We start from the raw sequence: 14,999 nt of genomic DNA, 5'->3' as shown, positions 1-14,999 counted from the left end.
CATAATGTTACAGTAATTAAAAATATGGTAATAGTATAGGGATATAAATATAAGTAAAAATTAAACAGAAAAGAGAGTCCAGAAATAGACCCACACATATATGATAGATTCACTTTCACAAAGCAGTCCAAGTATGAAATGAAAGAATAGTCTTTTAACAAGAAGTGCTGGAATAATTGTGTGTCCCTAGGGACAAATGAACCACTGCCCTGACCTCACTCCATGTACAAAAATTACCTTTACATACATCATATAAGTGAATTAGATGCTAAAATTACTCCAGATTAAAATTAGGAAGATACATTTATGACTTTGGTATAGGCCAATATTTCTTAGCTGGACAACAAAAAGTAAAAACCATGACATAAAAATTCGTTGATATTTAAAAATAATTTTTTCAGATGTATTTCATTAAAATTAAAAACTCCCACTCTTTAAAAGACTCTTAATGATATATAACATTAAAAGACAAATTAGATACTGAGAGAAAAAAATTGCAATAAATATACCTTACTAATGATTTTGTCCAGAATATACAAAGAATCTATTCAATAATAATAACAATAAAATCAACCCAATTAGAAATGGCAAAATCCCAGTAGTGAAATTGTTGGATCATAGAGTAGTTCTATCTGCAGTTCTTTGAAAAAATTTCTTACTGTTTTACATAGTGGCTGTACTAATTTACAGTCCCACTAACAGTGTAGGAGGATTCCCCTTTCTCTGCATCCTCATCAGCATTTGTTATTCTCTGTCTTTTTGATAATAGCCAGTCTAAATGGAGTGAGATTATACCTCAATGTGGTTTTCATTTGCATTTTCCCGAAGATTAGTGATATAGAGCATTTTGTCATATACCTGTTGGCCATTTGTATGCCTTCTTTTGAGAAATATCTATTCAGCTCCTTTGCTCATTTTGGTTGGACTGTTATTATTTTTTTTTACTATTGAATTTTTACTGTACTATTATTTTATTCTAGATATTAATCCCTTGTCAGATGCATGTTATCAAAAGGCTGGAAGAGAGGAAATTAAATGACCACATCATGGAGAAATGATTAAATTTTGCAATGATAAATATTCTAATTACCCTGATTTGATCATCATAAATTGTATACATGTATTGAAATCTAACTCTGTACCCCACAAATATTTATAACTGATACATTTCAATAATAAACTAAACTAAACTAAAATAAGAGGTGGTACTTCTAACTGGCTACCAGAACAGAAGCAAATCCACACTATTACATGCCCTAAAACTTGTCTTAATAATTAGACTGCACTGGATAGTACTTCCAGTACTAGGTTAAATAGTAGTGGTGAGAGTGGGCATCTTGTCTTCTTCCCATTCTTCAGAGATAAGCTTTTGACTTTTCCCCATTCAGGATGATATTGGCAGTGGGTTTGTCGTATATGGATTTACTTATGTTGAGGAACTTTCCTTCTGTACCTAATTTGCTGAGAGTATTTATCATGAAGGGATGTACAAATTATTCAAATGCTTTTTCAGCATTTGTTGAGATAATCATATGTTTTTTGTCTTTGATTTTGTTCATGTGGTGTATCACATTTATTGACTTGCATATGTTGAACCATCCTTGCATCCCTGGGAGGAATCCCATTTGGCCGTGGTATGTAATTTTTTGGATGTATTGCTGTATTCTATTTGCTAATATTTTAATGAGGATTTTTCTGTCTATATTCATCAGAGATATTGGCCTATAGTTTTCTTTTTTGTTGTATCTTTGTCTTGTTTTGGTATCAGGGTAATATTTGCCCCAAAGAAAGAAATAAAGGGCATCCAGATTGGAAAAGATAAAGTCAAATTGTCCCTGTTTGCAGATGACATGATCCTATATATAAAAAAGCCTAAATACTCTACAAAAATAAATAAATAACTCACAGAGTTGATAAATGATTTCAACGAAGTTTCAGAACACAAAATCAACATGCAAAAATCAGTAGCATTTATCTACTCCAACAATGAAATAGCAGAAAAAGAAATCAAGAAAAAATCACCCCCCCAAATACCTAGGATAAAGTTAACCAAGAATGTGAAATAACTCTATGATGAGAACTACAAATCATTATTGAAATAAATTAAAGAGGACACAAGAAGATGGAAAGATATTCCATGCTCTTGGATTGGAAAAATTAACATTGTGAAAATGTCCATACTACCCAAAGTGATCTACAGATTCAATTCAATCCCCATCAAAATACCAATGACATTCTTCACAGAAATGGAAAAAAAAAATCCTAATATTCATATGGGACAAAAAAGGACCCTGAATAACCAAAGCTTTCATGAGCAAAAAAAAAAAAAAAAATAAAGCTGGAGGTGTAACAGTACCTGACTTCAAATTATACTACAAAACTATTGTAACCCAAACAGCATGGTACTTGCATAAAACAGACATGTGGATCATGGGAACAGAATAGAGAACCCAGAAATCAGCCCATATAGTGACAGCCAACAGATCTTCAACAAAGGCACTAAGAACATACACTGGGGAAAAGACTGTCTCTTTGATAAATGGTGCTGGGAAAATTGGACATCCATATGTAGAATAGAACTAGTCCTGTACCTCTCACAGTATACCAAAATCAACCGAAAATTGATTAAATAATTCCATATATGTTCTAAAACTATAAAACTTATAAAAGAAACATAGGAGAAGCACTTCAAGAAATAGGACTCTGTAAAGACTGTGAATCTGACCCCCAAATTACAGGCAACAAAAGAAAAAAAAAAAGGGGTTATATCAAACCAAAAAGCTTCTACACAGCAAAAGAAACAATTAACACTGAGAAATACAACCAATGCAGTTAGAGAAACTATTTGAAAAATGTGCATCTGACCAAAAATTGATATCCAAAATATCCAGGGAAATCTAACAACTTAACAGTAAAAATCAAGTAACCTGATTAAGAAATGGGAAAAGGAGCTAAATAGGCATTTCTCAAAGGGAGATATAGGAATGGCCAACATACATATGAAAAAATGCTCAACATTTCTAAGCATCTGGGAAATGCAAATCAAAACCAGTTTGAGATATTGTCTCACTCCAGTTAGACTGGCTAATATCAAAAAGACAAAGAATAACAAATGCTGACAAGGATGCAGAAAAAGGGGAGTCCTCCTACACTGTTGATGGGATTGTAAAATAGTGAAGCCTCTATGGAAAACAGTATGTTGTTTCCTCAAACAGCTACAGATAAAACTGCCATATGACCCAGCAATTCCACTGCTGGGTATATACCTAAAGGAATGAAAATCATGCTGTCTAAGTGACACCTGCACTTCCATGTTTATTGCAGCTCCATTTAAAGCCAAGAGTAGGAACCAATCTAAATGTCCATCTTCATATGAGTGGATAAGGAAAATGTGGCATATTTATACAATAAAATGCTACTCTGCTATAAAAAAGAATGAAATACTGCCATTTGCAGCAACATAGATGAACTTAGAGAAAATTATATTAAGTTAAATGAGCCAGGCACAGAATGAGAAGTACTGCATGTCCTCACTTATACATGGGAGCTAATAAACAAACAAACAAACCAAAGAAAAAAAGATACAACAATCACAATAATACTTCAAACTTTTTAAGAGAAGAGAAAAGAACTTAGATTGCCTTGGATGGGAAAGGGGGAGAGGATAAGGGGAAACACAGTAATTGGTAAAGAGCCACAAAAATTGATTACTTTGTATAATGAGGAATATACTATCTATCTTGATTTGAACATCACATATTGCACACTGGTATTGATATTCTGTGCTGTACCCCACAGATATGCACAATCAACTGTGTCCCAAAGAAAAAAAATATAAATAAATTAGCAACTTTACATCCAAAAAGCCACTCAGAAGTGTTATACTTCCCGTCTTTTAAATAAATCTCACTTGCAAAAACTCCTTTTGTTTTAAATTTTTTAAATAAAATTATTCAAGTGCTAAAAAAAAAAAAAAGAAAAAAAAAAAAAGAAATGGCAAAATATTTGAACACACACTTCACCAAGGAAGACATATGGGAAATAAACAAGGACACAAAAGGGTGCTTAATGTGATCAGTCATCTGGGAAATGCAAAGAAAAATTATAATGAGGTACCACAACATACACACTAATACATTTAAAATTTAAAAGATTGACTATATGAAATATTGGTAAGGATGTGGAGCAACTAGAACTTTCATGCACAGTTGGTGAGAATGCAAAACAGTACAATCATTTGCAAAGCTCTTCACCAGTTTCTTGAAAACTTAAACATGTACCTACTATGTGACTCAGCAATTCCACTTCTAGATATTTAACTAATAACGCTGAAAATACATATACATACAAAGATTTGCTCATGAATGTTTATAGAAAGTTTATTCATAATAGCTCCAGACAGGAAACAAATAAATATTCATCAATACAGACGAATGAATAAACAAATTGTGGTATATCTGTACAATGGAACACTAAAAGCAATTGAAAAAGAATAAATCACTAATATAATAACATGGACATGTCTCAAAAATATTACGCTGGGTGAAAGAAACCAGACATGAAAGAATATATGATATTTCCCTATGTATACTAATTTATAGGAAAGACAACTATAACTTGCAGTTTTTCAGGGTAGATCAGGAGTTATTTGGGAATTGAAATGTGGTTGTGATTGACTGAGATGGACACAAGAAAATAATTTTTGGGGAGTGTTGAATAGTAATTGTGTATGTCTGTCAAAACTTCTTAAACTGCATTTTTACAACATGTGCCTTTTTGTGTATGTGAATAATACTTCAATAAAGTTGATTTAAAAAAAAAACAATCAACGTAAATCAATATTAGCAATAAAATGGAGAACAGTCATATGATCATCCCGACAGATGTGAGTACGTAATATCATAACATTCAAAATCCATTTGTAAGAAAAAATAGCCAAGTGATGTTGGAATAGAGGGGAATATCTTTAAGCTGATTAAGAGTGTATATATATATATATGTATATGTATATGTGTGTATATATATATACACACACACATACATATATATATAAATCTATAGTAAACATCATGCAAAATGGTTAAATATTTGCTGTTAATTCCCAGCAATAAATTACACTTTGCTGAACATCCTGAACAGTCATTTTAAGGTATGTGTAGGGGTTTATTTGAGTTTTATTAATCACTGGACACATATACACTATTACAAGTTACTTCATGTTGCTATAAGCATTTAGCCAAGTATGATTCATTCTGAATAGGGGATTTGTTTTCATTTTATAATATTTCTATTATTGCATATCTGTGCTTCTGCACTGTAGTATAAGTCCATGACTTAATATGATCAGTTGGAAACAGGTTTCTTCACTCTCAGTAGGCTTCACTATACACACTTATCAGTAATGAAACAAAGATATCCATAATCACTACTCCTGGTAAACATTGCACAAGAGGGAGATCCTAGCCAGTGCAATGAGGCAAGAGGGAATGCATAAAAATAGGAAAGGAAGAAACAAAATGTTCATCTTTCAGAGACAATGTGATGGTATATATATGTATATGTGCAGATAATCCCAACTAAAAATCATCATTATTAATAAGTAAATTTATTAAGAACATTACATACAATATCACATGCACAAGTGAATTGTTTCCATACCATCATTATTTAATTTTTCTTCAAAAATATTTTTTTAAGTACCAATTTTGTGCATGACATTGTGTGAGTTTTGAAAAAGTTAAAGTATACTTCTGTCTCCCAAAAGGATTTAATTCTGAAATTCCAAATAGTTTCAGATCTACATAGTTTTCGTTGTACGTGTGAAAGACTGTGCCCTCAGGAGTCCTAGATTGTAATGAGGGACAAAATAGTTCCTAAGACAACTCCCAATGGCTCAGCCAGTGTCCTTAGGACCCAGATATGTCTGATCCTTCAGTCTTTTTTTTTTCATGTTGCACACACACACACACACACACACACACACACACACACACACACACACACACACACACACACACACACACACACACCCAGAGATGTTTCCTCTTCCATTTGTCTCTCAAGTTCTTATATTTCCCCTGCAGCGCCAAGTGCATCACACAGACACGAGTATGACTTAATCCATGGATATGTCTTCAGTTTCTTCAGGAACTGCAGTAGCTTTCAGGGTGAGCAGATTTCTGAATTGGGGTTGCATTATTTTTATTAAAGGAATGGGAACAGATTATAACAGCTGAAGAGGGAGGATTAATAAAAGTTGTCAGAAAATGTTATTCTCCTAACATTTGAGAAGGTATAATGTACTTTACTATAAGGCTAATTTTACATACTGGCTTCTATGCTCCATTTTTACTTTGGATAAAACATTCACATTCAAACTGCAGAAATGTAACCCTTGTGGGGAGTATACTAAAGGGAGAAATTTGGTCCCATTTACTGTGAAAGTTAAAACATTTCCGATAAAAAATAATTTATCTTGTGGTTGGAGAAAATAAATGAATGTTGACAGCCTTATTCCATAATGTTCTATGTTTCTCATCTACTCTTCTTTTCAGGGAGTTTCCTTCATTTCACATTATTGTTATGATATTTGAATTATTTATCTGTTGAAAAGGACCCTAGAGTTCATCTATTCACCTCTCATCTTTTACAAAATAAAGATATAAAATTTCATAAAAGACACACATGAAGAAAGGAGAGCCAACTTTATATATCATTTGATTTCCAATACAGACACCCCTAAAGTGATAGGTGGGTGACATCCATATGCCCTGAGGGTACTATAAATTTGGACACTGATATTTTTCAAAGAGACTATTTATATTCCTTTCAATATCTCCCTATGTAGGACTACTCCCCTTGTCACAGTACCTGTTCCTTTTCTTCTCTAATCAACACATTCCAGCTGAACATAGTCCACTTCTTCAGATTTGTGCATCCTGCTTGCATCGTCCTATGTTCACAACTTCTTCATTCTTATTTACTCACAACATCCTCTCACACCAACTTTCTTCCCCTCACTACTCTTAAGTAAGGATTTTGTCAATCCTTATTCTACCACATCCTGTTCTATGAAATTCAGAAAATGTATTGAACATCTCCTTTACACTAGAAAAATTTAGTTTAGCCTGAGAAATATTTGATTCTATGATTCCCTAAAGTTGTGATATGGGTGAAAAATAAAGCACTATGTTCTAAAGGAAATGTCAATTGATTTACTTTAACATGGTAAGCATATTTATTCTCATTGAACAGGACTCTGGAGCCCAATAGACTGTAATATTAGAAAAATATTGGTTTCTCATAAGTTATTGTATTTCCATTGATTCTTCATCATGTACTTATTCTGGTACTAATCAAATAGGTGGCCTTTTGATGATATTAGAGAGGGGATTATGATGATGATTATGATGATGATGATAATGATGATGATGATTTAGCTATAAGATTATTCTTGGATTTTGCTTAGTGAGAACTATTGCCACAAGGTGATGTTTTATATTTTTCTGCTTTTAAACTTCCTGCAAACCAAAAGTAGGGAGTTAGGGCTAAAACTAGATTGAAATCATTTTCAGTATGTCCATTAATTAAGACTGATTAACTTTGTGGTTTTTTAATTTAATTTTATTTTGTCAATATGCAATGTGGTTGATTCTTGTGGCCCATTAATGAAACCTCCTTCCCTCCTTCTCCCCCCCCTCCCTCCCAAAAACTTCATATCTGTTACCTTGTTATATCAACTTCAGGGAATTGTAATTGTGTCTTCTGCCCCCCACCCCCAGTTTATTTGTGTATTTATTTATTTATTTTTAGCTCCCACAATAAGTGAAAACATGTGATATTTCTTTTTCTGTGCCTGACTCGTTTCACTTAATATAATTCTCTCTAGGTCTATTCATTTTGTTGCAAATGGCAGCACTTCATTCTTTTTTATAGCAGAGTAGTATTCCATTGTGCAGATATACCACATTTTCTGTATCCACTCATCTGATGATGGACATTTGGGCTGGTTCCAACTCTTGGCTATTGTAAAGAGTGCTGCAATGAACATTGGGGAACAGGTATACATTTGATTTGATGACTTCCATTCCTCTGGGTATATTCCCAGCAGTGGGATAGCTGGGTCATATGGTAGATCTGTCTGCAATTGTTTGAGGAGCCTCCATATCATTTTCCATAGAGGCTGCACCATTTTTCATTCCCACCAACAATGTATGAGAATTCTTTTTTCTCTACAACCTTGCCAGCATTTATCTTTCACAGTCTTTTGGATATTAGCTATCCTAACTGGGGTGAGATGGTATCTTAGTGTGGTTTTGATTTGCATTTCCCGAATGCTGAGTGATGTTGAGCATTTTTTCATATGTCTGTTGGCCATTCGTATGTCTTCCTTTGAAAAATGCCTATTTAGCTCTTTTGCCTATTTACTTATTGGGTTACTTGTTTTTTTGTTGTAAAGTTGTTTCAGTTCCTTATATATTCTGGATATTAATCCTTTGTTAGATGTATATTTTGCAAATATTTTTTCCCACCCTGTTGGTGGTTTTTTAACTCTGTTAATTGTTTCTTTTGCTGTGCTCAAGCTTTTTAGTTTGATACAATCCCACTTGTTTGTTTTTCCTTTGGTTTCCCATTCTTTTGTGAAAATATCCACACTACCCAAATTGATATACAAACTCAGTGCAATCCCCATCAAAATTCCAATGACATTTTTCTCAGAAATGGAAAAAAAAAACTATTCAGACATTTACATTGAATATCAAGAGACCACACATAGCCAAAGCAATTCTGAGCCTAAAAAATAAAGCTGGGGGCATAACACTACCTGACTTTAAACTATACTACAAAGCTATAATTACTCAAAAGCATGTTACAGGCATAAAACAGACACACTGATCAATGGAGTAGAATAGACAATCCAGAAATCAAGCCATACACCTACAGCCATCTGATCTTTGACAAAGGCACCAATCCTATACACTGGGGAAGAGACTGCCTCTTCAGCAAATGGTGCTGGGATAACTGGATATCCATATGCAGGAGAGTGAAACTAGACCCATACCTCTCACCATGTACTAAGATCAACTAAAAATGAATTAAAGAATTAAGTATATACCTTGAAACAATAAAACTTCTTAAAGAAAATGTAAGAAAAACACTTCAGGAAGTAGGACTGGGCCCAGACTTCCTGAAGGCTGATTAACTTTAAAAGGTACACCCACATAAACTATTAAAGTTTGTTAACATTTCAGAATAGAATGAGATTCTCTAAGATAATGAGCACCATACCACAAATATTTATACAATTCTTGATCCTCCAATTGTTCAGTAGTGGCCAACTTCAGCCGGAGAATGGAGTTCATGATAAAAAAGGACCCTAGACACATTCTGAACCAGACACATTGACTAGACTCAATCAGCTCATCTTAACATCTATTGCTTAAGGCATGGACTCAAATAGAGTTTATATCACATGTTAAACATAAGAGAACAGATATGGTCATTGATCTACAAGAAAGAAAATTTAGCCATTATGAGGAAGTAAACTTTGTTTATTTTTCTTTTTTGTCTTACAGAGCCAATTCTGTAACTGCCATACCATGAACTTCTAACAGTCATTATGTCATTTCTAAATGGCACCAGCCTAAGTCCAGCTTCATTCATCCTAAATGGCATCCCTGGTCTGGAAGAAGTTCATCTGTGGATCTCCTTCCCGCTGTGTACCATGTACAGCATTGCTATTACAGGGAACTTTGGCCTTATCTACCTCATCTACTCTGAAGAGGCCTTACACAGACCTATGTACGTCTTCCTAGGCCTTCTTTCCTTCACGGATGTACTCATGTGCACCAGCACCCTGCCCAACACCCTCTGCATATTGTGGTTCAACCTCAAGGAGATCGATTTCAAAGCCTGCCTAGCCCAGATGTTCTTTGTGCACACCTTCACAGGGATGGAGTCTGGGGTGCTCATGCTCATGGCCCTGGACCGCTATGTGGCCATCTGCTACCCACTGCGCTATGTCACTGTCCTCACTAATTCAGTCATTGCCAAGGCCGGGCTCCTCACTTTCCTTCGAGGTGTGATGCTTGTTATCCCTTTCACTTTCCTCACCAAGCGCCTGCCATACTGCAGGGGCAATGTCATCCCACACACCTACTGTGACCACATGTCCGTGGCCAAAATATCCTGTGGTAATGTTAAAGTCAATGCTATCTATGGTTTGATGGTTGCCCTCCTGATAGGGGGCTTTGATATTTTGTGCATCACAGTCTCCTACACTATGATCCTTCAAACAGTGGTCAGCCTCTCCTCAGCAGATGCTCGACAGAAGGCCTTCAGCACCTGCACTGCACATATCTGTGCCATCGTCATCACCTATGTCCCAGCCTTCTTTACCTTTTTCACACACCGTTTTGGGGGACACACCATTCCTTCCCATATACACATTATTATGGCTAATCTCTATTTACTCATGCCTCCCACAATGAATCCTATTGTGTATGGGGTGAAAACCAAGCAGATACGAGAAAGTGTTGTTAGGTTCTTGCTTAAGGCAAAGGGCAATTCTTTTTGTAACATTTAAATAGAGTCTTCTGAGCAGTGAGAGTTCTCCTGGCCAGGTTGGGATCACAAAGTCAACAGGAGATGCTTGAATAAAATTAGATAACTGGCTACGGGATATATTTTTGTGTGACCAAGATTTTCTACCTCTTTTGAAAGGGTATTATGATGGTCATGTAGGTATAGACCCTGATTTATCAAACTCCATATACCTCAAACCTCTTTATTCATAGAGGACTTCAAAGTTCACTGCATTTAATCTTCATAGTCAGGTATATGTTCCTGAATGACAGTCTACACAACTTTGCAGCACAGTGGTTGAATCACTAGGATTGGAGTTAAATAAACTTTTTTAAAAATTTAAATCCTTGGCAAAACGTGAGCCATGCTTATTAATGTCTGCACTAATTTACTTATGTGAACATTCTTGGGCCAAAATCATTTAGAGTTTATTATTGTTTCCCAAGTTCTTATCTCCTGCTTTCTATCCCAAGTTTGCCAACTGCATATCCAATAGAAATTCATATAGAAAATTGTAAATGATGTAAATTTCAGCATACTTATACCTAGAAGAAGGAAATAAACGTCCATCAACATTAGACTGCATACATGAATAGTTGTGATCTTTTCAGATCTAACATTGAGTGAAATATATGAAGAATATTTATTGGATATTTTCATTAATATAATACTCAGAGGCAGAGAAAACTAATTTACTGTAATAGAAATTAGGATAATCTTTACCTTTTAGAATGAGAGGCCAGGTAATGCAGTGCTTCTGAGGAACTGACATTAATTCTAGGCATGGGTGGTACCAACTCGGCACTCTTTCATGAAGCTGCCACTTGTGGTATATGGTCTTTATGGCGTGTATAATAGTATTTTAATAAAATATTTATCTAAAATAATGTCTTTTTATTGAAACATATTGATTATGCATATTTATGGGTACAGAGTTATATATATATATATATATATTTTTTTTTTTTTTTAAATTTGTATTTATTTATTTATTTATTTTTTGTGACCGGTAAGGGGATTGTAACCCTTGGCTTGGTGTCGCCTGCACTGCGCTCAGCCAGTGAGCGCGCCAGCCATCCCTATATAGGATCCGAACCCACAGCCTCGGAGCTCCCAGCTCCGCACTCTCCTGAGTGAGCCACGGGGTCGGCCCCAGAGTTATATTTCACTACAAGTACACATGTATCATGATAAAATCAGGGTAATTATCATATTCATCATTTCAAAACTTAAACCTTTCTTCATGATGTAAACATTTGATCTCCACTCTTCTAGTCATTTGATAACATGCAATAAATTATTGTTAATTATAGATCCCTAACTCAATTGTACACCAGCAGAACTCATTTTTCTTAAGTAGCTGTAATTTTGAGTTCGTTAACCAGCTTTTCACTATCTTCTTCCTTCCACCCTTTCCAACCTCTAGTAACCGCAGTTCTCTCTCCTAAAAGTTCAACTTATTATTAGTATTTTTATTTATTTATTTATTCATTTATTCATTCATTCATTTATTAATAGCTCCCACATATGAGAGAGAACATGTAGTTTTTGTCTTTCTGTGACTGACTTATTTCTCTACAGCTCATCCATGTTGCTGCTAATGTCTTGAGCATGCACAGTGTCCTTTCTGTCATGAGAAACATTTTTTTCTTGCCTCCTGTGCCATGTATCAATGGCTTACCTGGTGTGTATATTTTCTTTTCTTTCAAAAGTAAGTTAAAGTTAGTGTATATAATATGCACATGTTTTTACAAATTAAAACCAAACTCTGCAGCCAAGATCATTGCAAAAAATAAATCAAAACCTCCATCTCAAAATTCACCTTCATGTAGTTCAGTTCCAGAAATGACCTTTTTAAAAAATATTGTCTGCATGTGGGTTTTTGTTGTACTCCTTTTGGTGGTTATTTCATTTACTCCAAGCTATGTTTGAACTTTAATTAGATTACCTACCCCTATGTTATACACAGTAAGGATTTATCTCAATTACTGCATGTGTCACTTGCCCTCTTCCTCAAAATATTATAATATTTAGATGTATGTATAATGGCACATATATTTCATATATTAAGTACATATATAAAGTATATATGGGTATAGTTCCTTCTTTCCCCACTGTTTCCAACCTCAGTGTTAGTCAGTCACATATATTATTTTCTGTTTTTAAGATCATTACCACTTGATATGATTCTGGAAATCTTCCCAGATTTGTCTATAACTTGATTATAATAATTGAAAACTAACAAATAATATTTTAATTACTATAATTAATGAATATTAATATGAAAATTAAATATGACTGTTGATCATTTTACTGCCACATCAGGATCATATTCCCTTCTTTATTGGTTTAATTCCATCATGCTTACTGTTCTTGAAGTATATTTCCAGCATCAACACTTTCCAGAAATATTTGAGAATATATTGCACTGATCAAAAGATGAAAGTGTTTCTGTTGAAAAGAATCAAGCAGAAAGTTATAAAATAACTTTTATAACAAATAAAAATGAATGGTGGCAAAAAAGGCAAGGCAATATAAAACATGAAAAAAAAAAAAAAAGTAAAGAGATATAGATCCTCTACCCAGGAGGGCAAATGTTTGCCTTATAGGTTTGTCATTAAAAGAAAATACTGTTAAAAGGAAGGGCAGAATTTAACCAAACCATTATCAAATAATATCTTCCATATCCAAATTTTAAATTTGTATTTTAAGAAACAAGAAGAAATGCCAAGAAATTCCATAATACCTAGATAAATTGTTTACAGAAGACTCAAATCTGGACTCTATGTATGATCTACTCTCTTAGCAAATTTCAATATACAATGTGTTACTATAAACCAAAGTCATTATGCTGTACATTAGGTCTCCAAAATGTATTCATTTTATAAATGCAAGTTTGTATCTAATCTAACATCTCTCCATTTACATTACATCCCTGATGCCCTTCTATTCTCTGTTTCTATGAACTCAACTTTTGTAGATTCCACATATAAGTGAGATCATGAAGTAATTGTCTTTTTGTGTCTGGATTATTTTACTTTGTATAATGTCTTCTAGGCTGATCTGAAATATGATTTGCAAGAATGAATATGCTAATAATAAATAATAAAAATTAAAAATAATGGACTTAATATTCTATTATATATTGTTATATATACATATATGATATGTATTATATATATATATACATATATGATATGTATGTATTATATATATATACACATATAATATGTATGTATTATATATACATATATAATATGTATGTATTATACATATATAATATGGATGTATTATATATGTATAATATGTAGGCTTCCCATTACCTGGCAACTGGGGTTGAAGAAGACCAGTTACTCATAGAGAAACTCACTGAACAAGGAGACATATATATTCACCATCATTTTCAAGGGCATGGAGTGTACAGTTTTGGAAAAACCTTTCTGGGGTATATTTTTGCATTATAAATGCTTTAAAATTAGGATTATTTTACTTAATATCTATTCGTTTTCTGAATTTTCCAATAAAATTAGCCATGGGTGAGTTGATACTTATTATAAAGCTATAATATAACATATTGAAAATTAAGTTCTAAGTTAGAGAAATATTTAAAGAAAAGTTTATAGTCATTAAGTAGACTATTATACTGACTTTGGGAAACATGTAACGAAGTTATTAATGAGAGAAAAGTTTATTATATATATATATTTGCAATGTCTTTACTTATGATAGGTTTATTCACTAATTTTTTTCTTGAGTCAGTTTTTATTTTTAATTTTTAACTTTTATTATATTTATTTATACATACTTATGGGGCACAGAGTTGACTGTCAGTATTAGTGTACAGTCTTTGATGATTGAACCAATATTATTAGCATCTTCATCATTACAAATCATAATTACTTTTTGTGTCCCTTACCCAGTTACTCCCAATCCCTTCTCACCCTCCCCATTTCCCACCACTAGGAGCTATAGGTCTGTTCTGTCCTTCTGAAAGTTCAATGTTTTATTACAGTCTTTCTTTCTTTGTTTCTTAGCATACACTTATGAGTGAGGACACACAATATTTCTCTTTCTTTGCCTGGCTTATTTAACTTAACATAATTTTCTCCAAGCTCATTCATATTATTGCAAATACCAGAATTTCATTTTTTTTTTTTTTTTTATGGCTGAGTAGCATTCCATTGTGTATATATACCACATTTTCCTTACCCAGTCATCTGTTGATGGACATTTAGGTTGGTTCCATATCTTCGCTATTGTAAATAGAGCTGAGATGAATATGTGAGTGCAGGTATCCTTTCAATATGATGATTTCCATTCCTTTGGTTATATACACCAAAGAGGAATTGCTGCATTGTACGGTATTTCTATCTGTAATTGTTTGAGAAAACCCCATACTATTTTCCATAATGGCT

General features: G+C 33.5%; 1 protein-coding gene across 1 annotated transcript; it reads left to right on the top strand.

Moving 5' to 3' along the window:
• Positions 1 to 9,619: 9,619 nt before the first annotated feature.
• On the top strand, positions 9,620 to 10,585 carry LOC134376366 (olfactory receptor 52N1). Its single transcript, XM_063094947.1, has one exon. The coding sequence runs from the start codon at positions 9,620 to 9,622 to the stop codon at positions 10,583 to 10,585; it is 966 nt and encodes a 321-aa protein (XP_062951017.1).
• Positions 10,586 to 14,999: the final 4,414 nt, after the last annotated feature.

This window comes from Cynocephalus volans, chromosome 4 (genome assembly GCF_027409185.1).
Source record: "Cynocephalus volans isolate mCynVol1 chromosome 4, mCynVol1.pri, whole genome shotgun sequence".
Lineage (NCBI taxonomy): Eukaryota > Metazoa > Chordata > Mammalia > Dermoptera > Cynocephalidae > Cynocephalus > Cynocephalus volans.
Note: the sequence above shows the minus strand (reverse complement) of the source record. Positions and strands in the feature narration are given on the sequence as shown.